The sequence below is a fragment of the Chelmon rostratus genome, chromosome 12 (assembly GCF_017976325.1).
Source record: "Chelmon rostratus isolate fCheRos1 chromosome 12, fCheRos1.pri, whole genome shotgun sequence".
NCBI classification, from domain to species: Eukaryota; Metazoa; Chordata; class Actinopteri; order Chaetodontiformes; family Chaetodontidae; genus Chelmon; species Chelmon rostratus.
Window position 1 is genome coordinate 10,187,644 of NC_055669.1, and position 27,769 is coordinate 10,215,412.

The following is a 27,769-nucleotide window of genomic DNA, read 5'->3' on the forward strand; positions in this document are numbered from 1 at the left end:
AATGGCTGTGTAGGGGAGCAGGGAGTCATGAACGCGAGAAGAAAGAAAGAGCGAGAGAAAGAAGGCGAAGCAAGTAGTGAGCACAGGCTCTGCTAGAAGTTTAACGCACCTCGAGAAGCTATCGTCCGCTGATACGAGCCTACACGGACTCTGGCTGCCACTTTTAAGGGTCAAAGCGCCGCAGCCGAAAGTGAGAAGAGTCAAGAAATATCCGCGGGTGAGTTTTTCCAAGTTATTGCACATTTCCAGTAGAGCACGGCAGCAGCCACTGTACTGGAAAATGGTGGAAGCGCTGCAAGTGTGCTGAGCGCACACAACTACACGCTGCCGTCTTGTGTCTCGGTTGTAAAGTTTGGGCACATCGCTTTCTTTTACGCGTTTAGCGTTTTTTGCGCAGCACACATTGCGCTAAAACGCAACATTTATTCTTGCGGCGTGTTGCTCGGTGCTCGCGCTCGGCGACAGTTGACGTGCTCGCGGACCCCGTTAAGTTAGTGTAACGCTTCAACATCTATTTTCTGAAGCTGCTTTAGAGTTGAATTATCGTCTTAGTTTTTAGTTTGTTGGTTTTCCTTGTTATGTCCTGACTTTACAGTAAGAGAGGCTTTTAAAACAGCTAGCAGCCCTTTAAGTTGTCACTTCGTGCGGAATTTAAATCTCCCAGGTTAAAGCTGTTTCTTTTACCTTTTTAGCTAAATGCTAAAATTCAAATGTTGTAGCTGCTGCTAACTTTGAGAAAGTTGTTCTACAACACAACAGATAAGCCAGACTCTGCATTGTAGTCGCTGTGCATGTTGGTAATGCACCGTATGTTGCTCTATAATAGTGCCTTTGCATTGATTGCAGAGTGAGGCCATGCAGTATGGAGGCCTAACTCAGCAGAAGGCCTGACACGATGTGCGTGTTTCATCCCTGGTTTGAGGATTTAGCATGCAACTAGGAGTTTAATGGAAATTGTATCACTTGCATAATAAGACTAGCCACTTAACTGTGTGGACCCCCCCCACACCCTCTCTTGTAATTACTGAATCTGGCATTATGCAACCAAATGTCAATCCTCCATTGCGCTGCTTTATCAGTGTGCAGAGTGACTTGTGGCAAAGTCTTTATTCTTCTAAATGTCTTAAAAATGCTCAGAATGACTCGCAGGGCTTGTTTCACTGAAAAGAAGTGGGGGCTTCACAAAATGCCAAGTGTCACTTCTCAGAGGGGCTGAATACAGCTAACTTCCACTTCCAGCAGATGTGGTACAGATGTGGTTGTTTTTGTTACACGTCCTTCAGCTGGGGGACCCAGTTAAACCAAAATGCTGTGATTTGATTGAAATAGCAACAGAATACGACGAATATGAAAACTGAATATCTGATAGTTACAGTATGTGACGCTGTTGGCAAATGTGTGATGCCTGCAGTCCAAGACAAATTTCCCTGTGGGACACTGTGGGACATCTTATCTAAACAAAAGTACAGTTTCCTTAATGTTTTGGCAAGATAAATGAGGCATGTGGGCTCTGTCGTCCTGGACACAACACACTGAGTGCAAATCGAGTTGGATGTGACCAAATGCTGTCAAGTACTGACAGGAGTTAGGATTGTGTCTTTGACTTATTGACTGTTTTTGCAGTGCTTATTCCAATGATCCAGGAGTAAGATTCAGATCATAAAACATCTTTATAGAATGTCACGTGACAGACTGAACGTCAGACAGATTAATGCCACATTAAATTAATTTGAATTCATCGCTGACCAAGTAAAATTGTTTCCTTATTAATCTGTCTGTGTTAGTGGGATTAGTATGTGATTAGCTTTGTCACTGCTGTGTGTTACCATGGAGGCCTCTGTATGTTACCTGCATATATTCACAAATAGAGTTAGTTATAGAGGGGCTGGAGTGCAGTTTTGTGCATTTATATGCGACTTGTAAAGGCTAAACGGGTGTTTATATTAATAACCAAAAGACATGCAGTCATCTGGGTGAAAGAAACACATATGAGGCTTACACGCACTACTTGCTTGCTATGCATCAAAAAGTCTTGTGGTATTTTCAACTTGCAGGTCGATCAAATTTTGTTTCTTTGTCGTAGTCAAATTGTTAAACAGCGTGGTCACATGGACTTTTAACTGGCTAAGGCGTTGAATTTCATGCATCTTATATCTTCTGATAAATACAGCCAGTCCTCTTTAACTGTGGAGCCTTGTGGTATATTTGACTTTGCAGAACAGTGCCGTCTCAGTGCCACATAATCTTCGTAGCAGATGTTTCTCTTCAGCGAAGTGAGCTTTTCAGCTTCATTAAGGACAGATAGAATTCAGGTGAACATAACCCAAATCGTGAACTGCCTAAGCCCCCATTTTATGCTGAAAAATAAGTCCTCACAAGCTCCTGTGTTGTTGGCTTGTCCTCGCTGCCTGTGGCGCAGTAGATTTTTCAGTTCCATGTGGACAGATGGCCTGAGGCCAGGATGCATGCGTGGTGGCTCTGTAGTCAGCTCCTCATCAGCAGGGCCATAAAGGGCCAACGCGTACGCAAATGTTACAGCAATAACTGTTTATTTACATTAAAAGTCTGAATTTTGTACAATGCACTTAGTTGTCTCAGTGAAAGTCATTTAAGGACAACAGAAAACTGACGCCGTTCTATTTTTTCATGCATGAAATCCATAAACTCTCTGAGTCATTTTGTCAAAGAGTCCATCAGCTCTTTCTGGAATAATCACACAGCTGTTGGGTGATATTTGGATTGGGTTTGCCTGGGCGTGTTTCCCTTCATCTTTCAAAGAATTGGTAAAAATTAAGAGTTCACCCACTTTGACATTGATCTATATACGTGACTGTTGACAAAACAGTCAACAGTCATGTCCTGATTGATGATGTGGCAGATTGAAAAGTGAAAGAAGATGTACAACACCCTCCCATCTCTTCCTCTGCACTGGTGGCTGATAGCTGGGTGATAAACATACTTGTGACATAACCAGGTTTGTTTAATGCTGGTAATTTAATGTATAATATGTAGAGCTACACAGAAAAATTGGCCAAGCTGATGCATCAGCAGATATTAGCTTGTTACAAATATTTCATAGTAACAAGAAGATAAGTAACAAAAAAATGCAGGACAGAAATGCCAATCGACTTATCGACTGATTGTGTCGGCTATTAATAAGTCCTGGTCTTTTAATGTATAATTTAACAACTGACCACCTCATCATTTCCATTTGAATATTAATAACCAATCAACAGTAAGTACATATTTTCGTTCAAATCATTTCTATTAAAATGTAGCAACATGAAACACCAAAATAAAATGATGAAGCACATAAACATGTTTGGTGTGTTGGTCTTCAAGCTATGTCAGTAGCGCTTCTTTCACTCACTGTGTTAGTGATGCTCTGAATAGCTTATTTGCCATTTTACATTATGCATACTGGTATAATGAACAGGTCAGAGCGCCACTGGCTGACTAAACACATCAAGAGTCATTTGATGTCTGCAGACAGCAGAGGAAAATCTAGATGCCATTTTGAGTTCAGTCTAGGTCTCACTTTCCCTCCACACTTAAGCAAAATGTCCCTGTCTGTGAGATAAAAAACAAACAAACAAACAAACAAACAAAACAAAGAATAATGACTTACATCTTCTCACATCTCCTTAAATTACTGTTATGTTATAATTTATTGACCAAATATTGCATTGCTTAAACAATAAACCAGCACTTATTGAGTGAATATGTCAAAGGCTAGAATGTATTTTTCCCTCTTTTTATGTATTAAATCGTGACATTTATCATCCTCTTCTCTGAGAAAAACAAAAATCATCTCCTTTCATTTCATTGCACGACTTCAACATGACTCATGGAATTCTCTCCAATCACACGCAGGCTTCAGTGTTTCCATGTTATGTTTTTCATCATCATCCTGTGGCACATTCGTTTGCTTTAAATCGTCACCTCATCAAAGATGATGAGCAAGCATTAAGGTTACACAGATGAAAAAAGTCAAGCGTGTGGGGAAAAGGTGGACTTGTTTGGGTCAGATGTTTGATCACTGCCTAGATACATTTTCTAATATTAGAACATTTCCTTGATTTGCCCGGCTTCTCTGGTGACTGGTGAGCACATGGCCAGAGCAGCAGCCAATCAGAGTGCAGGATTAGCTTTCCCTCTCTCTAGCAACAGTGAGTTACTTGCTGCCTATTCATTAATTATTTCCCTGTGGTCTCCCTCAGCCGTTTGGACTCTGCTGATAGCGAAGTGCTCCGTCTCTCAGTCTCACTCTGTTTTTTCACTGCTTTCTGCCGCTCTCTGCTCTGACTGAATAAAAAGTCTCATAAAAAGGATGGATCCAGTGACGCTGAGCTTGCCAGCTGCTGCTGCTGCCCTGAACTGTGAGCTACTACAACACTATCAGACCAGGACTGTAACAGAGATGACTCTTCTCTCACCTTGCACGACTTTTTCTGCTCTGGAACTAAATAATAAAAAAGGATTACTGAATGAGAGCGCTGCCTGCGCGCTGCTTTTTCTCTCCCAGGGTCTTCGTCTTGTTTTTGCCTCTTTTCTGCGGCAGCGCTCCGACTACAAACAAATAAAACATGGCAACTGGGAAAACGACCGGACTTTTTCGCTGGCTGAGGATTGGGGGGGGTTGTCAGTTGGAGGCAAGACTCTGTGTGTGTTTGGGGGGTTGAAGAGCAGGTGGAGAGGGGAGGGAGGGGGGTTTAGGGTGGGGGGGTGGGGGGTTTATGGTGGTGTGAGGATTGCGGGCTGTGGTTGGGTATGCCAGTGCCACGTGTCTAGCCTGGCACCTCTTACTTCTCGACTCGAAGGATGTTGGACCGAGAGTCTGGCTGAGCCTGTCCGGCTTCTCTCTGAACCAAAAGTGGGGTGAGTGTTGCACTCTGCTGCATCCTGTTATCACGATAACTCTTAAACCTTTTTTTAAAGAGATGATATTCTTACTCACGAAGGTTTGCAGTTAATGTGCGTTCGCTTTCCGAATGTCGAGGGGGGAGAGAGGATAATCCACACTAAGGTTCGAAAGCATGCACTTTTGCATTCAAAGATGCAAACCGGAGGTTTAGGTTTATTTTTTATGCTCTCACCTAGTTTTATTGAAGCGTCTGGAATACATCACACAAAACATTGTTCATTCACGAACGTTTAAAAAACGATTGCACAACATCGGGCCTTGCAAACCGGGCCTATGGTTAATTTGGATTTGGACGTTTTGGGAAATCGCCCCAAATATCTCCTTACTCTGACATACAAGACCAAAACTTCGATCCACCTTCCTGTCCCTTTCACCCTCCCTCTCTACCTGCTCCATCTCCTCACTGACATCCTTTCATCCCGTCCAGAGAGGTTAACAGGACCATTGTCCTTGGTTGGTCCACAGACCACAGATGTCGTACTTAATCTGGAAACCCTAATCTCTCTCTCTTTTTCGCTCTGTCTCATCTCTCAGTATAGTTGCCATTTTGAATTTCAACTTTATGGCATTTTTATTTTTATTGCCCCACTCAAATCTGAAATGGCCAAAAAGATGCATGATCTTTCCATATTGAAATCTGCTGTTTTGAACCCCTGGAAATTAGGATTTTTCAAATGGAGTGCCTGATGGATTCGATTAAATTGTTTTATAAACTCCAGCCTTTTGAAACTGTTGTGTTGCTGTTACGTGGTAATAATTGCATACTTGTGTTTGCCATGTTATCGGGCCTTGCAATCATCTTTATCAGGGAATATTCATTATGGGTCCATGGATAACCTTTTTGCTGCATATAGACGCTGTGATGCCATTGACCAGGAGTGTGATATTGTGCAGGGAAACATCTCTTTTTAAGTGCTATTCTGTGATATTGTGCCAATCTTTGGTTGCTCAGTTGACTGTCCAATCGGGATTCTCATCTGGAATAGACTTGGTACAGTATGATTTAGCTATTTTGACAGAATGAAGCCGAAAATATTTCTGAGGCAACACAGAGCTGCCTTTTTTCTCTCCTACGGAGGGGAAACTGTTGCAAAGGGTTCAGCATGTTTCAGAAAATTCTGGTTACCCTACAGCCGTGGTGCAGGTCTTAGTTTCTTTTGCGTGCTCGTTCTGCGAAAATGTTTTCTTCGCCATTTTTCATGAATTTCGTTCGGATTCCTGCTAATTGCACATGTCGTCGTGTAAGTTCAAGGGACATTTATTTCTCAGGGAAACTTTTTGTTCCTGTGGAAACTGTGGTGTGTCAGTTTAGGCTGTGAGTGTGTGAATGTAGGGTGGAGGGAATGGAGGCTCCTGTCCAGGGACCCAGTCTGCTGTTGGTCATGACGCAGCAGCATCATCCGATCTCTCTGTCCTAACCGAAGACTGCACGAATGCATGGAGCTGCCGCAGTTCGCCATTTTCATGCACCGCTTTAAGCTTCGCTTCACATAGATATGTGCCGCTTTACTTAAGGCTATTTATCGAATAGGAACAGCGGCTATTGACAGTCATTTCTTATTTTTCATGATTGTGGTTTTCATTTTTGTTATTTTTGAGACTAATTTCAAATGTTTTTTCTTCTTTTCCCCTTTCTTCGTTTTTTGGGGGTTTTCATGCCATGCAGGTTGGTCATAATCCCAGTCCATGTTGGAGCGTGAGAGAACGGAGGAGGATTAGAGTCCTTCCCACCCTGCCGCTCATCCTCCAATCAGACCACTTCAACTGACCGTTGGGAGCCAACGACGCAGGGCCCTCGGCTGGCAGAGTCTTTGACCAGGCTGCCTCAGTAGCACCCAGCCAGCAGGTTTTCGCTGCTTGAAAGAGCATGTTGCCAACGCTCTCCCTGTGCTCCATCATCTGGCTCAACCGGGGTATCAAGCTGAGGAAAGTGCACCAGTCCACCAACACCGGTCAGGTCTGAAAGCGCTGCCACCACAGTCGTAACAGCAGCAGAACGTGACCTTATCAACTTTTGAAAATGCTTCTAAGCTTCGGGTGACTGTCCCTCCTCCCCTCATCCCCCTGACCCCTGAGCCACCAAACCAACACCAGAGTTTAGTGACTCAACAGCCTTTTTGGTTTCCGAGGAGGACTTCTGTATAGCCGAACCCTGTTGTTGCAGCGGGACTCGGGCTGCACCATCTAATCCTCTCTTCGGTGGCCATTTTGATTTTTGCCTCCGCAACAAAATGGCGGCAGAAGGTTTTCAGTACCTCGCCCTCTACGCATTTACCAAGGACCAGGAAGAGGACTTGGATCTGCAGCCTGGAGACCTTCTGACAGTCAGCAAGGCCTCTCTGCTGTCAATGGAGAACTACCAGGAGGGCTGTGTGGAGCAGCCCGAGCGCCTCGGCTGGCTCCTCGGGTACAACGAGCGCACCAAACAAAGAGGCGACTTCCCAGGGACGTACGTCGAGTATGTGGGGCCCGTCAAGATGGCGCTGCCATCAAGTCAACCCAGATCCCAGCGACCCCTCCCTGCTGCTCCAAGACCAGATTCATCTCAAAGTAAGATTCTTTTCATATATCTTCTACTCTGTCATGCAGGAAAACACAGCACACACACAGCAGCACGGTGACCACTTTCCCAGGAAATCCTAGAGAATAATGATTCACTCGTAGCGTGATGTGGTTGCAAATTTAAATTTTACCATATAGAAGTTAGTAGATTTCTCAGTAAATCAACAATCGAGTATTTTGTCACTGCAGCGTCACGTCTGTTGATTTTATTTTAAAGCTGGAACTTTAAACTAAGTTTCTGCTCTTCTGCTGCAGAAACACACTTTTTACTGTATACAATTAATATTTGTTTTTTTTCTGCTTAGTTCAAAATCATAATTGAGAAGTCATACGTATTACATTACATACCAACGTGTTCAATTTTGCTTTGTTAGTAAGCTCCAGTTATGCAGAAAGCTTCTAAATAAAGAGCAGTAAGACAGCAGTTAACTAAGCTCATTTATACCACTTTATGAATGTAGATCTGTCTGAGTTTTTATGAAGACTTTTCTCTTCTTCGCAATCAAAACAATATCTTTTTTTTTTTTTTTGGTGGTTTTACGTGGAGGATCAGACCATCCTCAAACAAAACAATCTGCACATATTTAAAAACAGCAGTTAGCTCTTAGATGGTGTAGGTGCTGATCAGCCACCTGCAGAGTTTTGATAGCGCTCTCACATTTGGCAGTGACCTCAAGATGACCCTTTAATCTATACTTAAAACGCGTCATAAGCCTTACCTCTTTTGAAGCACAGCTAACCAAACTCTCTGCTGAATAATAAAGGGCTAATCCATCTACTTACTGGACTCTACTGTACAGGTCTGGCATTTATTCTGTCCATCTGTGTGGTCCCCTTTACGTTCAACATCAACATGTGTCTTTGGCGTCCAAACTGCATCTGGGCTTATCTGCACAAAAATGCTTGCCTCTCCTTCACTGTGGCTCGTTATTGACCCTGAACCATGGGTAAAAGATCGCACGGGCAGGAGGAGCTGCTACTGATTTCAGCTGTGCTATGACCAAGTTAGAGATGCTTGAGGGCATTTCCTGGCACTCAGATGTTTAACTTGTTGAGTGTCATTCTGGGAAAGAATGATGTTTTAAAAGGTGTGTTTGTATTTTGTGCAAATTGTCAAGTCTTTTAACATTTCGAGGATTACCGCGTCATATTTTTTACTCCGAGATAAGTCCTGTCTGTTCTTTCACACCTCTCTGCACTCCCATGACTTTGAGAAAATAGGCACGCATAATATTTATTCATAATGGTAGGAGCCTGCTTTCAGCTGCAACAGCATCCAACTCAAACATACACTTGGCATGGACTGGTCGATCTTAGCGAGCTCAACTTCAAGCAAAAACTATGATTTGTCACCAGAGTTCTTCCACACTCCCAAGATTTCCATCGTTTTCTCCTCATTTGCAATCCCTTGCTTTTGGCTTCAGCTGGTAAATTTATTGCTTCCTTGTATGGGATGCCAGAGAAAAAGGTGCACAGGGCCAAAATAGATAAATAAAAGTTTTTATATCATTCTGCATATGAAACCATGCATCCCTCCCCTGTCAAAAGCTGTATTCTGTGCTATTCCCCCGTGCTTTTATATGACAGATGGGATAAGTACCACTTTGAGCACGTAGGCTGTGAACTCTGAATTACCTCTGGTTGAGCCAATTGGCTATTCATTGTGTACAACAAAGTACACTGGGCCTCATTCAGATTCATTAGTTTGAAATCATTTCTCTATATTTTTCTCTGAAAAGTACAAAAATAAAGATCATAACTGAAGCACAGACGTCTCCAGAATTCTTATCAAATGAGATTTTTCCATGCCAATAGTTTGATAAAACCTTGAGAGTGAAGGGAATGTATTTGTGAATAAACACAGTCCTGAGCTTTGTCTAGCAGAGGCAGGTGAGCAGGACAACAGTATCGTCATGGTTTGACAGACAGTGAGACAAACCAGTTGGGCAGCAGGCGTTTGTGTCTGTGATATGGAACGACAGGGCCAGAACCAAGTGAAACCCGGGGGGAGGGTGGGGGGTGCACGGCAGTGGCTGAAGGAAGGATACCTTGGCTTAGCCCCAAAAGTGCATTGTAGATTAGAAATGGTCAAGCCCAAATTTTACAAATATCATCTTCACGTCCCTGAAGACACAGAAGCCTTGGACGTCATGTGAATAAGGCTATTGTTAGTGTGGCCCATTTACTATTTGCAAGGATTGTAAGATTTGGCATCGGGGGGCAGCACCGCGGCCTGGTGGGTAGGAAGGTCAACCAAGTTACAGGTTTAGTCCGGCGTCCATCCTTTATCATGCATCTGAAGTGTTCAGAAAACTGACTACAAGCTGTTTAGCTGAAATTGATTAATGTAAACTAGTTTTAGAACAGGAAGCTTTCTCAGCAGTTTGTTTGCTATCATAAGAAAGTTTGAAGTGAAAACTTTGCACTTTGCAACAGTAAGTTTATGAGCACACACAAGCGTGTAATACTGGGAGAAATGAGGAAGGTCATCGCTTACAGTCTTTATATGTGCTGCAGTAATGCTGCAGTGATGTGTGCACTGTAAAACCCAAGTTTACTAACAGCTGGTCCCTTATCAGGATCCCTTTGAACATATTTTCAGGCTTGTTAAAAGAAAGATGAAATATTTTATCACTGATTTTTGTTGTTTTTGTTCTTTATTCCTGGCCGGATGATTTTGACCGATGAGTTTTCTGTGGGACCTGCTCTGTGTTTGTCTTACTGTTCTTGCAAAATTACATGTGAAAACTTATTTATTTTAGATTAAGTTTTAGTCTGAAAACTGTCAGTCATGTGTATTCAATCAGTTTAAATAATAAACATTTACTTTCTTTACTCCACAGTACTGCTACAGCAATGCTTTCTGTCTCAAGTCTTTGTCATGCAAATGCACACATGTAAAACTCTCATTAGGGCCCCTGTTAAGTGTATGCATTGCCAAGAAATCAGGTTTCTTCATCAGAAATTTTACTGTTAACAGGGCTTTTCTTAATCCCTTACCCAGATTAAGGAAACCAGGTCTCTCATTTGCATTTAAGAAATCAGGTTACTGCAGAATGTCGACAACAACCCAGCTACGTAATATACAAGTGTGTTTCAGCAGGAGCAAGAAAAATGCAAAAAGCAGATTTCTTGTTGGGCAAAGATGCAGATGGCTCAGCTTTTCTTCTTTCTTAAATGACTCGGTAAAAAGGGTTGGACAATGACGTCATATTAGTGTGATTATTTGTAGACGGATGGTATTAGAGACGCTCCTGTTCTACTGATGCAGCACACCTTTCTGTATGTACAGTTTGCATTTCATTGTTGTGTGCACAGAAAATGAAGTGCACGTCACTTTGTATCACAGCAGTGTTTTCGTGTTCTCGTGCTGTTGTTTCAGCCATGAAACTGGCCGTGCTGCAACAACAATATTGTTTCCACATTAAAAGATTGTTTGTTTGAATGGATTTTGGTAAACTAACACTCCTCCAGCTTTGTGGTGCACATGTGTGTGTGATAGATGCAAGTACACTTTTCAGGACAAATTGGGAGCATGAATCAGTTTCATTCCTCAGATATGGAGGAACAACATTTCTCAACTTGCGGCAGAAATAATTCTAGAAACCCGGAGCAAGTTTTTTTCTCTTTCCCTCCTTTCTCTCTCTCCTCTCCCTGGCCTCACTTTAACTGCCTGCTGAAGTGAACCATGGCTTGGCATTTTTGCAGACTCCTCCCTTCGTGTTCCCTCTCTCGCTCGCTCGCTCCCTCCTCTCCCTCGCCCCTCACCCACCCCCACCCGCCCTCGTCCTCCCTCCTTTTTTGCTGCCTCTCTCCCTGATTCACATACACGTCTGATACTGTCTCTGGGCAGCTATAAACCATGTTAGAGGGGCCAGTTCTCAGAAAGGAGAGGCCTCCACTCGCTCTCCGCTCCCTGCGCCTTACCAGGAAAACACTTTCAAAGAACGCATGGAGGGGGTGGCAGAGGGGCTGAGACAGTAGACAAAGTGAATGGGAAGATATGGAGAGGCTGGAAAGGGAGGGAGACGAAGGCCACATTTTAAGCCAAGGCCATCCTATCCAACTGCAAATATAGGAACCAGCTGTATTTGGTTTCTCTTCTGACTGTTGTATTATTCTCCTGGAGTTTAGGAAAGTTAGCATGTCACAGTTTGCAGAGCTTTAGAAAGTGTTACTTTCTGGAGCATTTTCAGGGCAGTAATTGAGAACTCATTTGGGCGTGAAGTTGTCTTACTAAGAGATTAACAGCTTAAGCAAACCAGAAACAGAGTAAAGTACAGTTTGTACAGTTTCTTTCTGTAGGCAGCAGTGAAACACAATCACGATTCCTGTTTGCTTCAACAGAATGACACCATGAAAGCATTCAGACTTGACTAAATAGATTAAGGACCACATTATACTACAACAGCATGGTCTGTTCTTTCCTTCTGAGGGTCAGATCTCCAACTCCATTTCAATGACCTGAAACTATTAACGTGCTGTGTTTAAGTACACTCAGTCCAGATGGACACAATGATATGCTGCCATGCACACAGTTGCAGAAAAAACATTTACAAATATGCAACACAGTGTGTTTCCTCCTAACATTACCATTAACACAACTTTTTTCCGTTCAGGTACATGGAAAGACTTCAGTAGTAGGCTGCGCTGCATTAAAGCACTTTGAGTACACAGCTACCACATTCACTGTATATAAATGGAAGAGGGAACGGCACCAACACCAACAGATTAGCACACTGGACTGCTGGACAGTTGAAATAGCTGGAAGGGTGACACATTGATGAAATGCCCACTGCTGGCTTACAGGCGATCAAAAAGCAAGCAAGATGAAATGGCAATGCACAAGCACAATCTACATTGAAGAGTTGATCTCTGAGCTGTTTACATGGGCCAGTGAAACAACACATCACTTAGACACCCTGTAGTCCACTGACTGAGCACAGTGTCCGCTGACGCTTAACTAAAAGACTTCTTCTCCATGATGTCCTGAGCTTGGTGTTACAGCTCACTATTTTTTGCATGAAGTGGTAACATTTAGCTGCACTTTTGTATAAAGAGTCATCAGTGACATTTTAATACAAAAGTTGTGTTAAGTTATAAGTCGTGCATGACTATGTTGTCCATGCGCTCTTTTTGACCATTAACGAAAGCAATCTCCAGACTCGCTGCGTTAAACACATCTCTGCATTCATGTTTCCTCTCAGGGGCACCTGTAGTTTTACTTTAACACCAGATCCAGCGTCGTGTTGAGATCACATGGGTTTGACAGGCTTGCAGGCGCTCACTCGTGCATGTGCAGCTTTGAAGCATGACAGAGGAGTGCCTGGTCATGATGCATTGCCTGTCCGCATGGTTGTGATGCAGTGAGGACATGTAGCAGTGAAACCTGACCAGCGGCATACATACTGTTACACACCCTACGTGAGCCAAACACCAACTGGCCTTGTCACCACTGTACATACGAAACACATGCTTGGAGTAACCGGCATGGTTTAAAATTGTTTTGGTAAATTTTATTCTCAATTGTTTTGGATTCAGTTTATTCTTAGATTAGTTCATCTGGAGGACAGTGGGTAGTCAGTCACAGCTGGTGAAATAAAGCGAAGTGAACATACTTAACCCTGTATTGCCCACTGTTGCAAAATTACAACATCGTTTTTTTTTAATACCATTTTATATAGTCAGTGGGTCCTATTGTTTAACCCTGCAATGCTATTGGATGGTAAATGTGTTTATAGGTCCAGCCATCAGGCCATGAACTCTCACAACATGCAAACTTTGGGGGTATTTGGGCCTTACAGGGTTAAGTTAGTCTACAAGTTAGTTTGTCTTCAGTGTTTGTTCAGGATCCAGCAGCCAATAACTTTGGTAAACTGAACTAGGCAGAGCTTGTGAATTTAACCCTTTTCAGTTACGCTGGAATAGAGAAGCGTTGAAAATCTGCGGTCAAAAGGTACAGTTAAAATATTGTGTTTCATGGTAACTAGTAGCTGTGGCTGTCTGGCTTTGATTTTTGCCATCGGTAGCTTGAAATGTGAATTAGTCAGTGATGTCAAACAAAAAGCTTTTAAAGGATAACTTTCGTTTTTTACAACCTGGACCTTATTTCTAGCATTAAATACGCCCATTTACTCACCCAGACAACTTTGGTGGCATTTGGAGTCGTTTTAAAGAAATTAGCCCTAGAGGAGCGGCGCGTATATCCGTATAATGCGAGTACTCGGGGCATCCATTCGCAGCCTCTATATAACGCATAATCTGCAGCGAAACTCGTTCATATTCCAATATTTTGTTATGATATGCTGGTGCTATTCCCCTCTGAGCCGGCGGTCGTCTAGTTTAGTTGCAGTTTGGCACAGCCATGGTTCGTTATTGCGTATTCGTAGCCGACCGCTGCAGAGTTAGCCGTGTTGTGGCTGGCTGCTCGCAGCGCCTGGCGTTCGGTAATGACATCATCCACGTCAGAGGTAGTTGTCTAGAGACGCCGGATGTTGTTAAAATGCCACCAGGGCTCAGAGAGGAATAGCACCAGCATATCGTAACAAAATATTGGAATATGAATGAGTTTCGCTGCAGATTATGCGTACTATAGAGGCTGCGAATGGATGCCCCGAGTACTCGCATTATACGGATATATGCGCCGCTCCTCTGGGGCTAATTTCTTCAAAACGACTCCAAATGCCACCAAAGTTGTCTGGGTGAGTAAATGGGCGTATTTAATGCTAGAAATAAGGTCCAGGTTGTAAAAAACTAAAGTTATCCTTTAACACATAACGAATGCCAATTTATTGTACCAGTGGTGGTTGTTGAATTTCACACCTCATTCATAATTTCAGTTCAAAAAGACTTTATTCCGCACAAATGCAGAGAGTTGGAGTTAAAGTGAGGAAATTCCAGAGGTTTAATTCGAGCAGTGAAGTGCTGTGAATGAATTCATGCTGTATCTCTGCACCTCAGTTTCTGACACAGAGCTCTGAGAGGGAGAATGCAGCAGAGCCAGCTATGTCCTACATAAGCACACTGATGCAGAAGATACAGAGCAAATATTTTCTTTCACATAGCTTTGCTTCATTCAGCCCACTTTTGCCTGTCTGCTGCTTGAAGTCAGTGAGCGAGTCACTGCAAACTCGGGAAAGACACGATCTGCAACATTCGTCCGACCTTCACAGTTCCAGCTTCATGTGTACGTAACGCACATTACACATTACTTTGTAGTTTTTTCAACAAATAAGATGTTGAACGACTCAGTTTGACCACCATTTACATGCTATACCGACTTTATCAAAGCTTCTCTGAAGAAAAGCTGCAAACATGGTCATGAGGTCTTGTCTGTAAAATCTCTTATAATGAATGCATGCAGGAACTAGACCTATAAGGCCTCAAATGCACCAGGACTTACTTGTTAAGTGCAACAGTGCCAAACCACTTTCTGTCACGCTCTTTTCTCTTTATCTCTGCCATTGGCTACGTCTCAGGGCATGTCAAGTCATATGCCTGTCTCCCAGAGTGCAGTCTGCCAAGGAAGTGGTTCTAATTGACTAACGAGTTGCTGTTACTTTATCTCTCTCTGTCTCTGCCTCTCTCGCTCTCTTTTTCCATGCCTTTCCAAAACCCTGACAAGTCTCCAGGGCTACAGCTGCTTTTTCAGGAAGAAGAAAAAAAAAAAAGACTCCTCCTTTGCACGAAAGTCTTAAGTTAATTTTTTTTTGGGGGGGGTGAAGAGAAATATACAGCGAAATAAAGTGTTTGTGTTTGTTTGCATGTGGGAGTAAGAAAGTTACTTCCTCTTGGGGAAAATATGGCAGTCCATTTTTCCTTGCTGCACCCCTCCCAAACTATTAAAACACTTTCATTCTGTGGTTTTATAGCCTATATTTGTACTTATTTCCCTGTTTTACTGCCTGCGACTTGCCTAAACACATCTGTGCATGAGTTCTAAGGGGATTGGCGTTCGCTCTCTTGTACTAAATAATTAATACATTCTGAGCAGTAGCATTTGCATTTTGCCGCAAATGTATTTATGACAATCCAGTCTTACTTAAGCCGTGTTTCCACTAAGCAGTCTGGTTCAGTTCAGTTTGATAAACATTATGATCACGTTTGCATTGTGAAACGTTGTACTGTCTGAGTGCTGTGGAAACACAAAACAGATCTACGGTTTAGGTATGGGTTAGGTTTCAAGGGTACTATACCAAAAGTGCTGGGTGGAAACGCAGCTTTCAACAGTGTTTACGTATTCTGACACACCTTAAATGAAGGCATGGATTTAAGCAGTACGGAGAGTGAAATGGTGCAAAGTGTAGGTAATTCTTTACAGTTGTACGTAATGATGATACGTGAAAGACAAAAACAAGCAAAATCAGTTCAGCGGTTTGTGAAGACAAGAAAATCACAAAAAAATCGTCCAGATGCCTGAAAGGACCTATGTTTACATTCCTCTGACACGGCCCTGAAGTGACGGGGTGATGTATGACTCTTATCCGTCAGGAGCAAAGCCGGATTTCGCATCACATTGTTGTACAGCCCCAAACCTCTTCAGCCAGACGTGGGCCTCCTCATTAATTTCAGACATTCGTGTTGGCAACACCTGGTCACAGGTACACGGCCACCTGGCAAAAAAAATGAACCCTGCTCCACTTTTGCAGCAGAATGTAATATCACACTGATGGCACCGATCAATAGCATGAAGCTCCAATTCTCTGCAGATTACTCTGTAACATGAATGGGTTATTATAGAAGCGGATGTATATTAGACAGAGGATAAAATGATTGTTGCCGTGATAACTTTCCACAGTAGTTAAATCCTGTCTCATCATATTACAAATCACTTTTTAGCCTTAAAAATTCATGGATCCATTACTCACACTGGACTTCCTGGATTCTATTTCACCATCTCATGCCCCCTCCAACACAGCCACTGACGCTGTTTTAATGCTGTGTTGCTTTGGGCTGAGCAGCAGGTCAGAGAGGAGACACAAGAGACCCCGTTTCCTACCACCAGCGTTACTTTCTTCTAACCAAGAGAACAATCTGTCCCTAAGTCGTATTTCTATCTACTGAAACACTCACATGGTTTTGTAAAGCACTGATGATGAGGGCCGTCCTGCCGACAGGGGAGCCAGCTCAGGAAAAGCTCATATGAGTTTTCTTGGAAGGCAATGGCATATTTTCATGTTAATTTGGGTTTGTTAGTTTGTGCTAACATGTATGTAGAAACTGTCCTGCACACTGGAGAGATGAGAGGAGGGGGAGGGGCCTGCCAGCCAAAATGGCCAACAGGGATAAAGAAGAGGCAGAGGTCTGTCTGTGTGCTCACTAGAGAGCTGGAGACACTGCCAGGCAAAGTTTCCATGTTTAACTGGCAGGCATGGAGACAGAGAGAGAGAGAGAGAGAGAGATGGAGAAAGAAAGAACAAGAGAAAGATCGAATTGAAACTTCAGTAAAAGAAAAAGAAAGAGAAGGAGCAAGAAAGAAAGTCCTGCAAGAGCAAGAATGCAAGAGAGCAAAGGACATGGAGAGAGAGATCCAGAGAGACTGAGAACAAGAAACAGAGAGAGAGAGAGCGAGGGGAACGGAATGTGCTGACGCGGTGTTTCTTGTCTGAACTCCCCAAATTAATAATCAGCAGCGGTTTAGCCGAGTCGTGCCAGGAACAGGAGCCTACTGCCAAGCCCCGGCCAGGCCAGGCCCTCCCTGCTCCCACCGTCACCCCCACCCCTCACCCCTCAACCCCCAGCTCGCAGCCCTGCTCTGGGGCCGAATAGGAGGCGCTGCCTGCCTGCCTGTCCGGGCCGGGCTGGGCCTGGCACACTGCCACAGGGCTTTTGCTTGTTCAGGAGTTTTGATTAAATCCTTTATTGTGCTCCACTCACGCAAAGAGCTAAGGCGAAACACCGAGCAGGACAGAGCGGAGGGGAGGAGAGAAAGCGAGAGGGGAGAAAAGAAAAGGGAAAAAAGAGAGGGGGGGGGGGGGGAGGGAGGGAAGTGGGATCTCTCTTTTTTTTTCCCTCTTGCTTTCTCCTTTTCTCTCTGACTGAAAAGATGTTTGATTTAGTCTATGGGGAGTTGTAAAGTAGATAAAGTTTTTGCTCACCATCAGCGGTCTTTTTTTCTTTTGGCCTTTTTTTATTTCACTCCTCTGAATAAAGCCTCCTTTCATTCTTTTGTACGTTTACTAAATTGTTCTGGTTTTATTATCATTTATGTCATCAGCTAAACTTGCAGACTGCAAGCTACCACGGTGACGTGCATCAAGATTTCTCTGTGTTTTAGTTGGTGTTTTTTTTTTTTATTAGAGTATTTTCTAAACAGATGCAGCACGGTGCAGACTAACTGCTGCTGCGCCTTTTCAAAACAGGTGTGCTTCTTGAGAAATGGATACTAAAATCCACCTTATCATATTTTATTGTGTTCCTCACGGATCTTGTATTATACACACAACATTATACACGCTCTATATCTCCAACTGCTCCTAGTTAACTGTGCCCTTGTCAGTGCTGCAGCACCCCCGTGGCCTTTCATAGGCTTTGTGCCAGAAGTGTAACAGTGATTTGCGTTGTTGTTTCAGCTGTTTCTGTGCCGGACCTGAGCGAGCAGTTCACACCGCCAGAGACGGCTCCCCCAGCCCTCGTCAGCCTGATCCAAGCCATAGAGAAAAGAGGTATATCCATGTCGACCTGCCAGCGTATTCGCCCGCTGTCTGTCTCGCCTCCCCGTCTTTCCGTCTATGTGCGACTGTCTCCCTCCCGCCATCTGCCTCTTGCTCTCATGCCAGCGTTTGCACAAGCGTAGACATATAGACACGAGTTTCCAGAAGGGCAGTCACGCCGATGAAGAAGTGCACACATGAGTTCATGCTCACTCACAGTGCCTCCTCCGTTGGTTAGTGATTTCATATGAATTTTCTACTCTTAGGTTTAATGTGGTTCAAGTCAGAACTGGTCTCATTGACCGCACCGAGAGTCCTGCACAGTGGGTTCGATTCACACTATGTTATTAACAAATAGTGCTCAGTGGGACTCCATTCACAGTTTTGCCTCTTTTTTTCTGTCTTCCCTTTTGTATTTTCTCTCTGTCTGTCTCTCACTCACACACACACACACACACCCACTCCATATGTAGGGCTGCAACTAATAATTACTGTCATTTTCCATTAATCTGCTGTTTGTATTCTTGATTAATCTCTTAATCTACAATATGTCAAAAAATTGTCAGACCTCAATACAACATCTTCATGTTGCTTGTTTTGTCTAAAACCCAAAGATGTTCAGTTTACAATAATGTAAAACAGAGGAAAACAGCAAATCATCACGATGGAAGAGCAGGGAGTAGTCGTTAGTTAGCATTAATCAACATTTTATACCATTTTGTAGAAAATGATTCGGTACATTTGCTGATTTAAGAATGACAAAAAATGAAACTTCTCAAAGAAAAAGCAAAATGTTTTTCCAAAGATAGAATGTTTATTTTCGTGATATTTTTCCATCTCAGCACCAGTTTATTCTCTTTGTTTCTATTTGTGAGCAGCTTCTCCAAATCTGCACTGTACAGAACACACTAAAAAACAGGCACTTTGTAATGTGCACGCTGACTTTTTGAAGTATATTTAATTTGCTGCTTGTCCACTGTGAACAAAAAGCTTTTGTACCTTATTGATGTCGCTAACAAAATCTGTGTTGATCACAAAGGAAGAAAGTGAGTCAAAGAGAATCAACCGAGTTACACAGAGAAGATCTGAAACAGTTCAGATCAGTTTCATGCTGTCTGAGACTCTTCTCATGCACGGCTGTGGGCCTGATATCTACTAGAAGGGCGACAGAAGGTCTGTCGCTGAATGTAAATAATATAATGGAGCAGTGATATTGAATTACTTCCCAGTGTTGGATGCACACACACTCTGACTGCATGGTGTGGTTTTCACAACTATCTGAGAGACTGGCTGGTCTCAAGGAATTGCCTCTTAGATGCAAGCTGTCTAGAGCCGGTGGTCCTAAATGTTTTTTAACCCAAAAGAGAAATGCAGTTATGCGTGTGAAGTCTGGTATGTTAGTACGCTGAAACATGACATAAAAACCTCTAAATCCTGGAATTTGTTTTCTTTGAGTGTCCCTTATCATTAACTTCGAAAGACACAGAGTTCAGCTGTAGTGCAAGAACAGTTTCAAGTTGCAAGTTTCAGTTTTCTGAGTCACTGAATGAATCAAACAAACAAAAATGAAACACTAACACTGGAACATGTGTTGACTCTGTTCTTTTGAATATTGCTTGTTCAGAAAAAACAACTCTTCCAACTGATTGATCACCTTCTCTGAAACTGGAATGAAAGCAGCATGCAGCTGAAATTTATTTCACCATTTATCTCAGTATATCCAAAAGACATGATTTGACCGTGCCCATTGTCACGTACAGCAAGTTGTTGCTGTCTCAAACTGATATTGTCCAGCTGGTAATAAAGCATCTGTACTGAGTGTCTCATTCCTTGTCTTGCATGTCTTTGACATTGCAGTAGATTATCTCACTTCTGGCTAAAGTGTAGGACTCACATGCATTTCATTTTAAGAGTATTTGTTTTCTGTTGATTGAACGTCCGGTTTCTAATTAAAATTCTCCTACTTTGCTCACCTTAGCTGTACTTTGATTATTCTTACTTGACCAGATTTTCTGTCAGTTGTGTGGACCTTTACTCAACTTCTCTTTTTGTCTTTCTCAGGTCTGGACTGCAAGACCTTGTACAGGACAACTGATTCCTCAGGTTCAGACAGCCCAGTGTCCAGCCTGGTCTCTGGTGAGTTACTCTCAGTCTGAGATAAACTTTTTAATGATCAATTTTCAATCATTTTTTGTGATTTTCTTTTGTGCACTTTGTCTAAGCAATGCTGGAGGGAGACTGAGCACACAAATTCCATTCTGCTTCACCAAAATTGCTGTGCATATGACAAATGAAGATCTTAGACATTAGTAACTTAAAAGTCTTAATCTCTGGGCTCCAGAGAGTGACACGGGTCAGCAAGATGTGGGTCCCATATCTGAGTGTGTCTTGCGCTACCTGCGAGACCTCCCGTCACCCATCATCCCTGCCTGTATCTACCCTCACCTTCAAACGGCTGTCACACTGCAGCAGCAGGTCTTTCAGCAGTCAGCAGGTAGGTCTGATCTCAGGAGCTTTAAGATGGTACTTATATTGACCAAACACCCATTTTTCTAATTAGGAAAGGGTGTTGTCTTTTATGTAACTTGCTTCTGTAATGGATTGTTAGTTCACCATTGGCAGAGATTTTAGCTGATACAATAACAGATTCTGTATACTGCTGGCAACCATTTTCCAAAGCACATTATTATTTTTTTAAATTAACTTGCAGCTGAGGGGTTTGCAGTGTATGCAGGTACAGAATGAAAATCGACTTAAGACCTGAAAGCTACTTGAAGAATGAAGTTCATCCTAGTTAACATTTTGCTATATTTCCTCCTTTTTGAAATGTTGCATTATTGTCACATTTAATTTTAGATGAGAGCTTGAGCTGCATGTGAGAAGTGCCAGCATCTGACGGTTAAGAGGCAGTTCCCTAAAGCGTTGAGCTGATGATCTATATTGTTTGAAAATCAAACCCAGTAGACATTTCTCAGTTCTGTGTGATGGATTATCCATCTTAAAAGAGATTCAAGCCTCTGCAAGTCTATGTTCATACATTTCTAGCACAAACTGAAACCAGTGGCGCCTGGAACTTTTGGAAAATATGCATTTATCAATCTGCAAACCCATGGTAAGCTTTGGAAAATGGTCTACAGCAATGCGAAGAACACACAATTTGTAGTCAATAGTCTTAAACATGCAAAGTCACCAGTATGGGCCTTTAAAAGACCAACTAAAGTTATATAGTTGGAAAGCTCTCTGGGTTCTTGACTGCTCTAGATCTAGAATTAAGAAATTGACACTTGGCTATAAAAAAATCTTTAATTAAGCTTGAAACAGGTAAAATATTGTCATCCTGTTGGTATATTTTTCTGTCTTTCAAAAAAATATTTTGTACTCAGTTGTAGAAAATTGAGTTGTTAAGACAGGGATTCTATGCAGTGTGGACAAAAAGAAGATTTTGTGCTGAGTAGTCGAATCACACGAGCCCATAAAATGAGCTGCCTGCTGCTGATGTCGTTTCAGTGAATAGAAAGGGGCCTTTCATTGCTTCAATGACTGTAATTTAAGCAAAACAATTGCATGAGGACCAAGCTGAGCCTTATACGCAGCTGATCGAGGTCAGTCGCATGTCTACATTGAGAAAATAGCATCAAGTGTCGGGAGAGGATGAGCTCACTGAGGTATGCTAGAAATGCTCCAGCTGATTCTCCTCTGCACAAAGGCCACCGTGATTTACTTTCAGATATGTAGTCGACCTGTTGACAGAAACATGCATTGAGCCATTGATGCATTCCAGATGCAGGTTAAACAATATGTACAAGCAGTTAATTCAGCATAATTTTCTTGTGTTTAATATATTGTCGCCTCTCAGGTGGAAAAACACGATGTTACAGTAGTTTTATGTGTGCATCTTCTTCAACACCTCTTCCAGATGGTGCAGTCGCTGGAAGCCATGACAGAGAGGTAAGCCTGGTCCTCGAGAGCTCCACCACCGTCCCTCTCCATCACCGTCTCACCCTGCAGTACCTCCTCACACACCTGGCCAAGGTCACCCAGGCGCAGGCCAGCAATGGCCTGGACACACACACGCTGGGACAGATCTTCGGACCGCTGCTGATGCGGACTGACCCCTCGACCCCTTGGCATGTTTTGCTTGGTTGATATTTTATACAGAAACAGATGCGGTAGAGTGTGTAAAGTTGAAGAATTTGACATCTTGGATTTGTTCTGTGAAGCGTTTGGCTGCTGATGGAAATAAGCAAAATCTAGACTTTGAATTGTGTTGAATTTGCAGTCTATGTAATGTTAAATTGTCCATTGATTGATTGATTTGCAGGTTGTCATTGGATGAGGAGTTCCCTGGCCTTGTGATGGAGAGGCTGCTGATAGAGAGAACCACAGATCAAGACCTCACTCCTCCAGGTATGTTTTTTCTATTTCTGTGTAGAACCTTCTTCATGTTATAGTAGAGCATAAAGACATTTTCACATGGAGTAAAATGTTGATTAAGTATTTATTTCTGTCATACTTTCAAAAAGTTTCTTACACTTGTAGATACTTTTCTGTCTGTTTCCAGGGAGTTCATGTGTTTAGTGACTGTTGGGATATATGCAATGAGTATAAAATGCTTTTAATGGTGATCTATATGTGTTTGTGTGTGTGTCTGTTTCCAGTTCTTCCAGCAAAGCCAGTCAAGTCAAAAATGGCCCCATCAGCCATGACAGACACAAGCGGCCTACTGACTGATGCTGAGTGGTACTGGGGAGAAATCTCCAGGTAAATTATGAAAATATACCGATTACCGATTTCTTTGAGTCAACAACTAACTCTAAGTGCAGCCTTAGAGTGGGCAAAGACTGGGATGATTTTAGATGGCAGTAAATCAGGATTATTGTGTGCTGTGCCAGTCCACCTTACAGAAATCTGTGTTTCTCATTTTACTTGTTCACGATCATGGAAGTGTTATTATGTCATCATATTCGCAGAGAGGAGGTGAATGAGAAACTGCGAGACACTCCAGATGGCACCTTTCTGGTCCGAGATGCCTCCAGTAAACTGGAGGGCGAGTACACTCTCACTCTCAGGTAAAGCAACACTTTAGGTTGAAGGTTTGTTTGTTGAACATCTGCAGTACTGACACACTGTCTCCCACATCACTTTGAAACACATTTGAATTAATTCAATTCAAAAAATAAACATGACATTCAACTGAAACAAACCAGACCCTTTCTAACAGTGAACAGATGGTCAGCATGTACAGCCATGCCTCCTCTTATTTTCTTTTTTCCCTGTTTGTCTCCCCCTGCAGGAAGGGAGGGAATAACAAGCTTATAAAGATTTACCACCGAGACGGGAGGTACGGCTTCTCAGAGCCTCTTACCTTCCTATCTGTAGTGGAGCTCATCAACCACTACCGCCACGAGTCCCTGGCTCAATACAATGCCAAGCTGGACACCAAGCTTCTGTACCCTGTCTCCAAATACCAGCAGGTTGGTGATGCGGATATGTTTTAGTTTGTGATTGCCTATTGAAGTATTGAGTCTTCAAATTCACTTCACAAACTTTGTATTATCGTCACATTCAATTACAAGCGAAATCCTTCTGCAGGCCTCCTTTTTTTTATTGTTTCATTCTTCAAAGTGGTGATTTTTGCTCTCATCTGCATTTTGCATGGCTCAGTTGGTGAAGGAGAACAGCATAGAGGAGGTGGGAGAGCAGTTGAAGGTGTATCACGAGCAGTACCAGGAGAAGAGCCGCGAGTACGACTCTCTGTACGAGGAGTACACACGCACCTCACAGGTATGAGTTCAACACACACACACACACACACACACACATCCTGTTATTCTTCATATTCCTCACAAACATATAATGATTTAATTATCTTGAAAAAAGAGATGAGATGAAACAATAATTATTCTACACTGGAAGTCTGGTTGTAGATATAGCAAATGCAGTAATAATAGAAAAATACAATAGAAATGACAGTATAGTTAATCTCAGTTGTATAACCCTACATATGTAACTGTTTTATATTATTTATATTCAAGACATTACATGAATACAAAATATTGGGAAAAGAGCAGGTTACAGTATGAATGTGTGCAGAACACCAAAGACAAGTACAATATGAAAACCTTAAAATATGAAAGTATTAAGTAAGTCTGCAGTATGACAATAGATGAAAATGAAAATCTGGAGACTAAAGTTGAGGATTTAAAGCATATATATATGTATATATTCACGTAAAGTCTACATGAGTTCATTATTATATATTTAAGTGTTGTGTTGTGTACATATGCAAAGTGAAAGAAAGGTTACCCACATATTCGAATCATACATTGTGTGTCCACCTCTGTTACCTTTCATATCACACAAAAGCGTGAAAGAGTTTTTAAGTGCTCCGTCACAGTCTGTCCCTCTGTTGCTCAGGAGCTGCAGATGAAGCGCACAGCCATCGAGGCCTTCAATGAGACCATCAAGATCTTTGAGGAGCAGTTTGAGACTCAGGAGCGCTACAGCAGAGAGTCTTTGGAGCGATTCCAACGGGAGGGCAACGAGAAAGAGATTCAGAAGTAAATTTATGTTCATGCATGAAGTCAATGCAACAGCTTTACGTTATTCGTAGACATAATTTGGCCATTCTCTCAAACCAGGATCCAGAGCAACTCCGAGCGTTTGAAGTCCCGTGTGAAGGAGATCCACGACAGCAAGCGTAAGCTGGAGCAGGACCTGAGAGAGCAGGTCTCTGACAACAGAGAGATCGACAAGAAGATGAACAGCCTCAAGCCAGATCTCATGCAGCTCCGCAAAATCAGAGACCAGTACTTGATGTAAGGAAAATCAATTAAAGATTTACTTTTCTCTGTGCTTTGACTTCACTGTACAGAATACTTACAGAATATGTATTGGTAAATTGTCAGCATTAAATCTTTGTTGTTCTGGCTTCACAGATGGCTGACACAGAAGGGGACGAGGCAGAAGAGGATCAATGAGTGGCTGGGCATAAAGAATGATGCTGATGAGTGAGTGTTGTGCTGTGCTGACTAGTATCTCCACCACAATGTTTTGTTCATGTGATCGAGTGTCTGCTGCTCCACTTCTGTGTTTCCAGCTCCTACTCACTGGAGGAGGATGAGGGCTCACCTCACCACGATGAGTGTACCTGGTATGTGGGTGACATCAAACGCACCCAGGCCGAGGAAATGCTGAGAGGCAAATGTGACGGGACCTTCCTCATCCGTGAGAGCCAATCACAGAAGGGCTCCTACGCCTGTTCTGTAGTGTAAGTTCAGTTTGTGCTCATTTGGGAAAAATCTATTCAAAACTTTGCCCCTGTTAACAAGTTATTATTTTCTATGTTTTAGTATGATGATGTTTTTCTTGATCCACTTAAATAACTGAGAAAAATGTGCTAAATGTTTGATAACAGCATATTTCCTAACGCTGTAAACATCTGATAGGCCAACTGTAGACTCAAGACTGAGAATGTGTTAGAACCAGTTTGCAAACCAGACTGTCACAATGTAAAACCAATAGGTAAATGTTTCACACATCCAACTTTTTCCACACAAAGTATAGCCAAACAAATGAAAACTTGACCAAACCTTCAAGTGGGAAAAAAAGAGCATAAACATCATCATGGATTTACATGCAGCCACCTTTCATGAAACATAACTATCAAAAGGGGATGATGAAGGGGTACTGGAGCCCATCTGAACTACTACTACTGAACTAACGCATAAATACTTATCATCAGATTTTTGTGTCAGTTCTTAAAGTGGCTGTAATTGATATTTTTATACTAACAATATATGAAATGACAGTCACAAGTCACCACAATCACCGTTGTCACAAGGGTCACTGGTACTGATGAACCTACAGAATCTCCTGAATCTGCAGCTCCTCATAGCTTTACAGAGCTTTGTAGCTCATTGTTTGGCTTCCAGTCCACAACTTTACTGTTAGGGGCAGACATGTACACTGCCTGCTCTGCAAGAAACAGCAACTGGCTGGTGAACATAGCAGAGCTTTTAGCAGCAAAACAGTAAGGTATTTCCCTCAGGAGCTGGTAGAGACTAATAACAGAGGTAAAAGAGAGTGAATATTGGACTTACATTCAACAGGCTCCAAATAAATGCTAGTATTGCTCCATAACTGCTAAATGTGTAAATAAGATACTGTTTGCTTACAATTTTAGCTCAAAGCTCATAATGTGTCAATGTGCTCACAGCTTGTTTCTGGTGCCCCCAAGTGGCCAAAAAAAAATCAGCTATTACAGCTAATAGCTAAACTAAGAGCAGCAAGTATTTTCTAGATTAGCTATTTTTCTACTGATATACAGAACCCACACAATCACTATTGGTAATAGACCTTTTTCACAGCAGATATTTTGACAACAGGAAAAGCATGGGTGAGACAGGTTTTGTTAATGATGGCTGAGGGCCATAAAGTGCACCAGTTAGCCAGCATACACAAGACCAGGACCATGGAACCAGCTCACCTAAGTGAAATTCATTCATTTTTCCGTCATCAATTACAAGTGCACTTTTCCTGCTTTGTCAAGCCTGTCAACAGCTAAATGGTGAAGTTAGCACTGATTCATGGGTTTTCAAATCTCATGGTGGAAATCTGTAATTTAAGTACGTATAAACAATAAGTAATTTATAAATTGGTAAGAGCATCTGTAAAATATTCTCTGTCCTTTCCAGTGTGGAGGGTGACACCAAGCACTGCGTCATCTACAAGACGGCCACAGGCTTTGGATTTGCCGAGCCCTACAATCTGTACTCGTCCCTCAAAGACCTGGTGCTCCACTACAAAAACGTCTCCTTGGTCCAACACAACGACCAGCTGAATGTAAATCTTGCCTATCCAGTCCTGGCCCGCTCTCAGAACCAGAACCAGCACCCCAGATGAATTATCCACCAGCAGCGTAGGATGCCAACCAGGGTGGGGAAACTACATTTTCACTCATATGCATTGGGGAAAGAATGAACCTCTGAACAATACTTGCTGTCTAAGTGGCGATAAAAAAAAATAAACTTTACAGCCACAATTTGAAATTCATACGTTTTTGGCTGGAGGCTGGTGCTAATTTCCCACACAGACCCCAGTCCAGCAAAGAGCACTCCTTGCTAACAGCATGGCTTCAAAATAAGCACAGTACTACCGTTAACGAAGCACTGTACAGTTAGCCTGGCTGATGCAGAGAGTTTTAACTTGAGGAGAGAGTCCCATTAGCCAGCCATGACTCTACAGTGTCAGTTATTAAAAAAGTGTGAGAGATTCACAAAGAAAATACCTTTGATACAGAGAAAAAAACAGACTAAATGTGTCAAAAGAAGACAAAATAAGCACACAAAAATTGTTTTTCAACATCGTGGCAAAGAGGAGAGAAACCAGCTGGAGGGATGATGGGAAAATTTACAGGAGGTGCTTGTGTTTTTTTTTTTTGTTTTTTTTTTGCCTGGAACACGTGATAACTGTCCACAGACAAAGGCCCGATCTGTCATCCCCAGACTGCCTGCGAACTCTCCGTCGACAAAAGCCTGAGCTGTCATCCGCTGAAAGGACTGGCTTGGCTGAACCAGGCTGCTCGCTTCACACCTAAAGGCGTCTGAGCAACCGAGGACCAGGGGGGTGT

At 42.5% G+C, this 27,769-nt stretch overlaps 1 protein-coding gene across 2 annotated transcripts; it reads left to right on the forward strand.

The window, feature by feature from the left end:
* pik3r2 (phosphoinositide-3-kinase, regulatory subunit 2 (beta)) lies at nt 1-27,769 on the forward strand. Of its 2 annotated transcripts, XM_041948505.1 has the most exons (17): nt 1-217; nt 6,591-7,474; nt 18,058-18,150; nt 20,200-20,274; nt 20,480-20,632; nt 22,055-22,265; nt 22,460-22,545; nt 22,797-22,899; nt 23,109-23,207; nt 23,432-23,612; nt 23,803-23,922; nt 24,556-24,698; nt 24,780-24,956; nt 25,077-25,148; nt 25,238-25,408; nt 26,835-27,075; nt 27,645-27,718. In XM_041948505.1, the coding sequence occupies exons 2-16, from the start codon at nt 7,156-7,158 to the stop codon at nt 27,040-27,042; spliced, it is 2,211 nt and encodes a 736-aa protein (XP_041804439.1). In that variant the 5' UTR covers nt 1-217; nt 6,591-7,155; the 3' UTR covers nt 27,043-27,075; nt 27,645-27,718. The 2 variants fall into 2 exon arrangements, with proteins under 2 accessions (XP_041804439.1, XP_041804438.1); XM_041948504.1 differs by having other exon boundaries at nt 26,835-27,769.

Coding starts and splice junctions, on each gene's coding strand:
- pik3r2 (XM_041948504.1), top strand. CDS start 7,156: ATGGCGGCAGAAGGTTTTCAGTACCTCGCCCTCTACGCATTTACCAAG. Junction 24,699..24,779: donor AACGAGAAAGAGATTCAGAA/GTAAATTTATGT, acceptor CTCTCAAACCAG/GATCCAGAGCAACTCCGAGC. Junction 25,149..25,237: donor ATAAAGAATGATGCTGATGA/GTGAGTGTTGTG, acceptor CTGTGTTTCCAG/CTCCTACTCACTGGAGGAGG.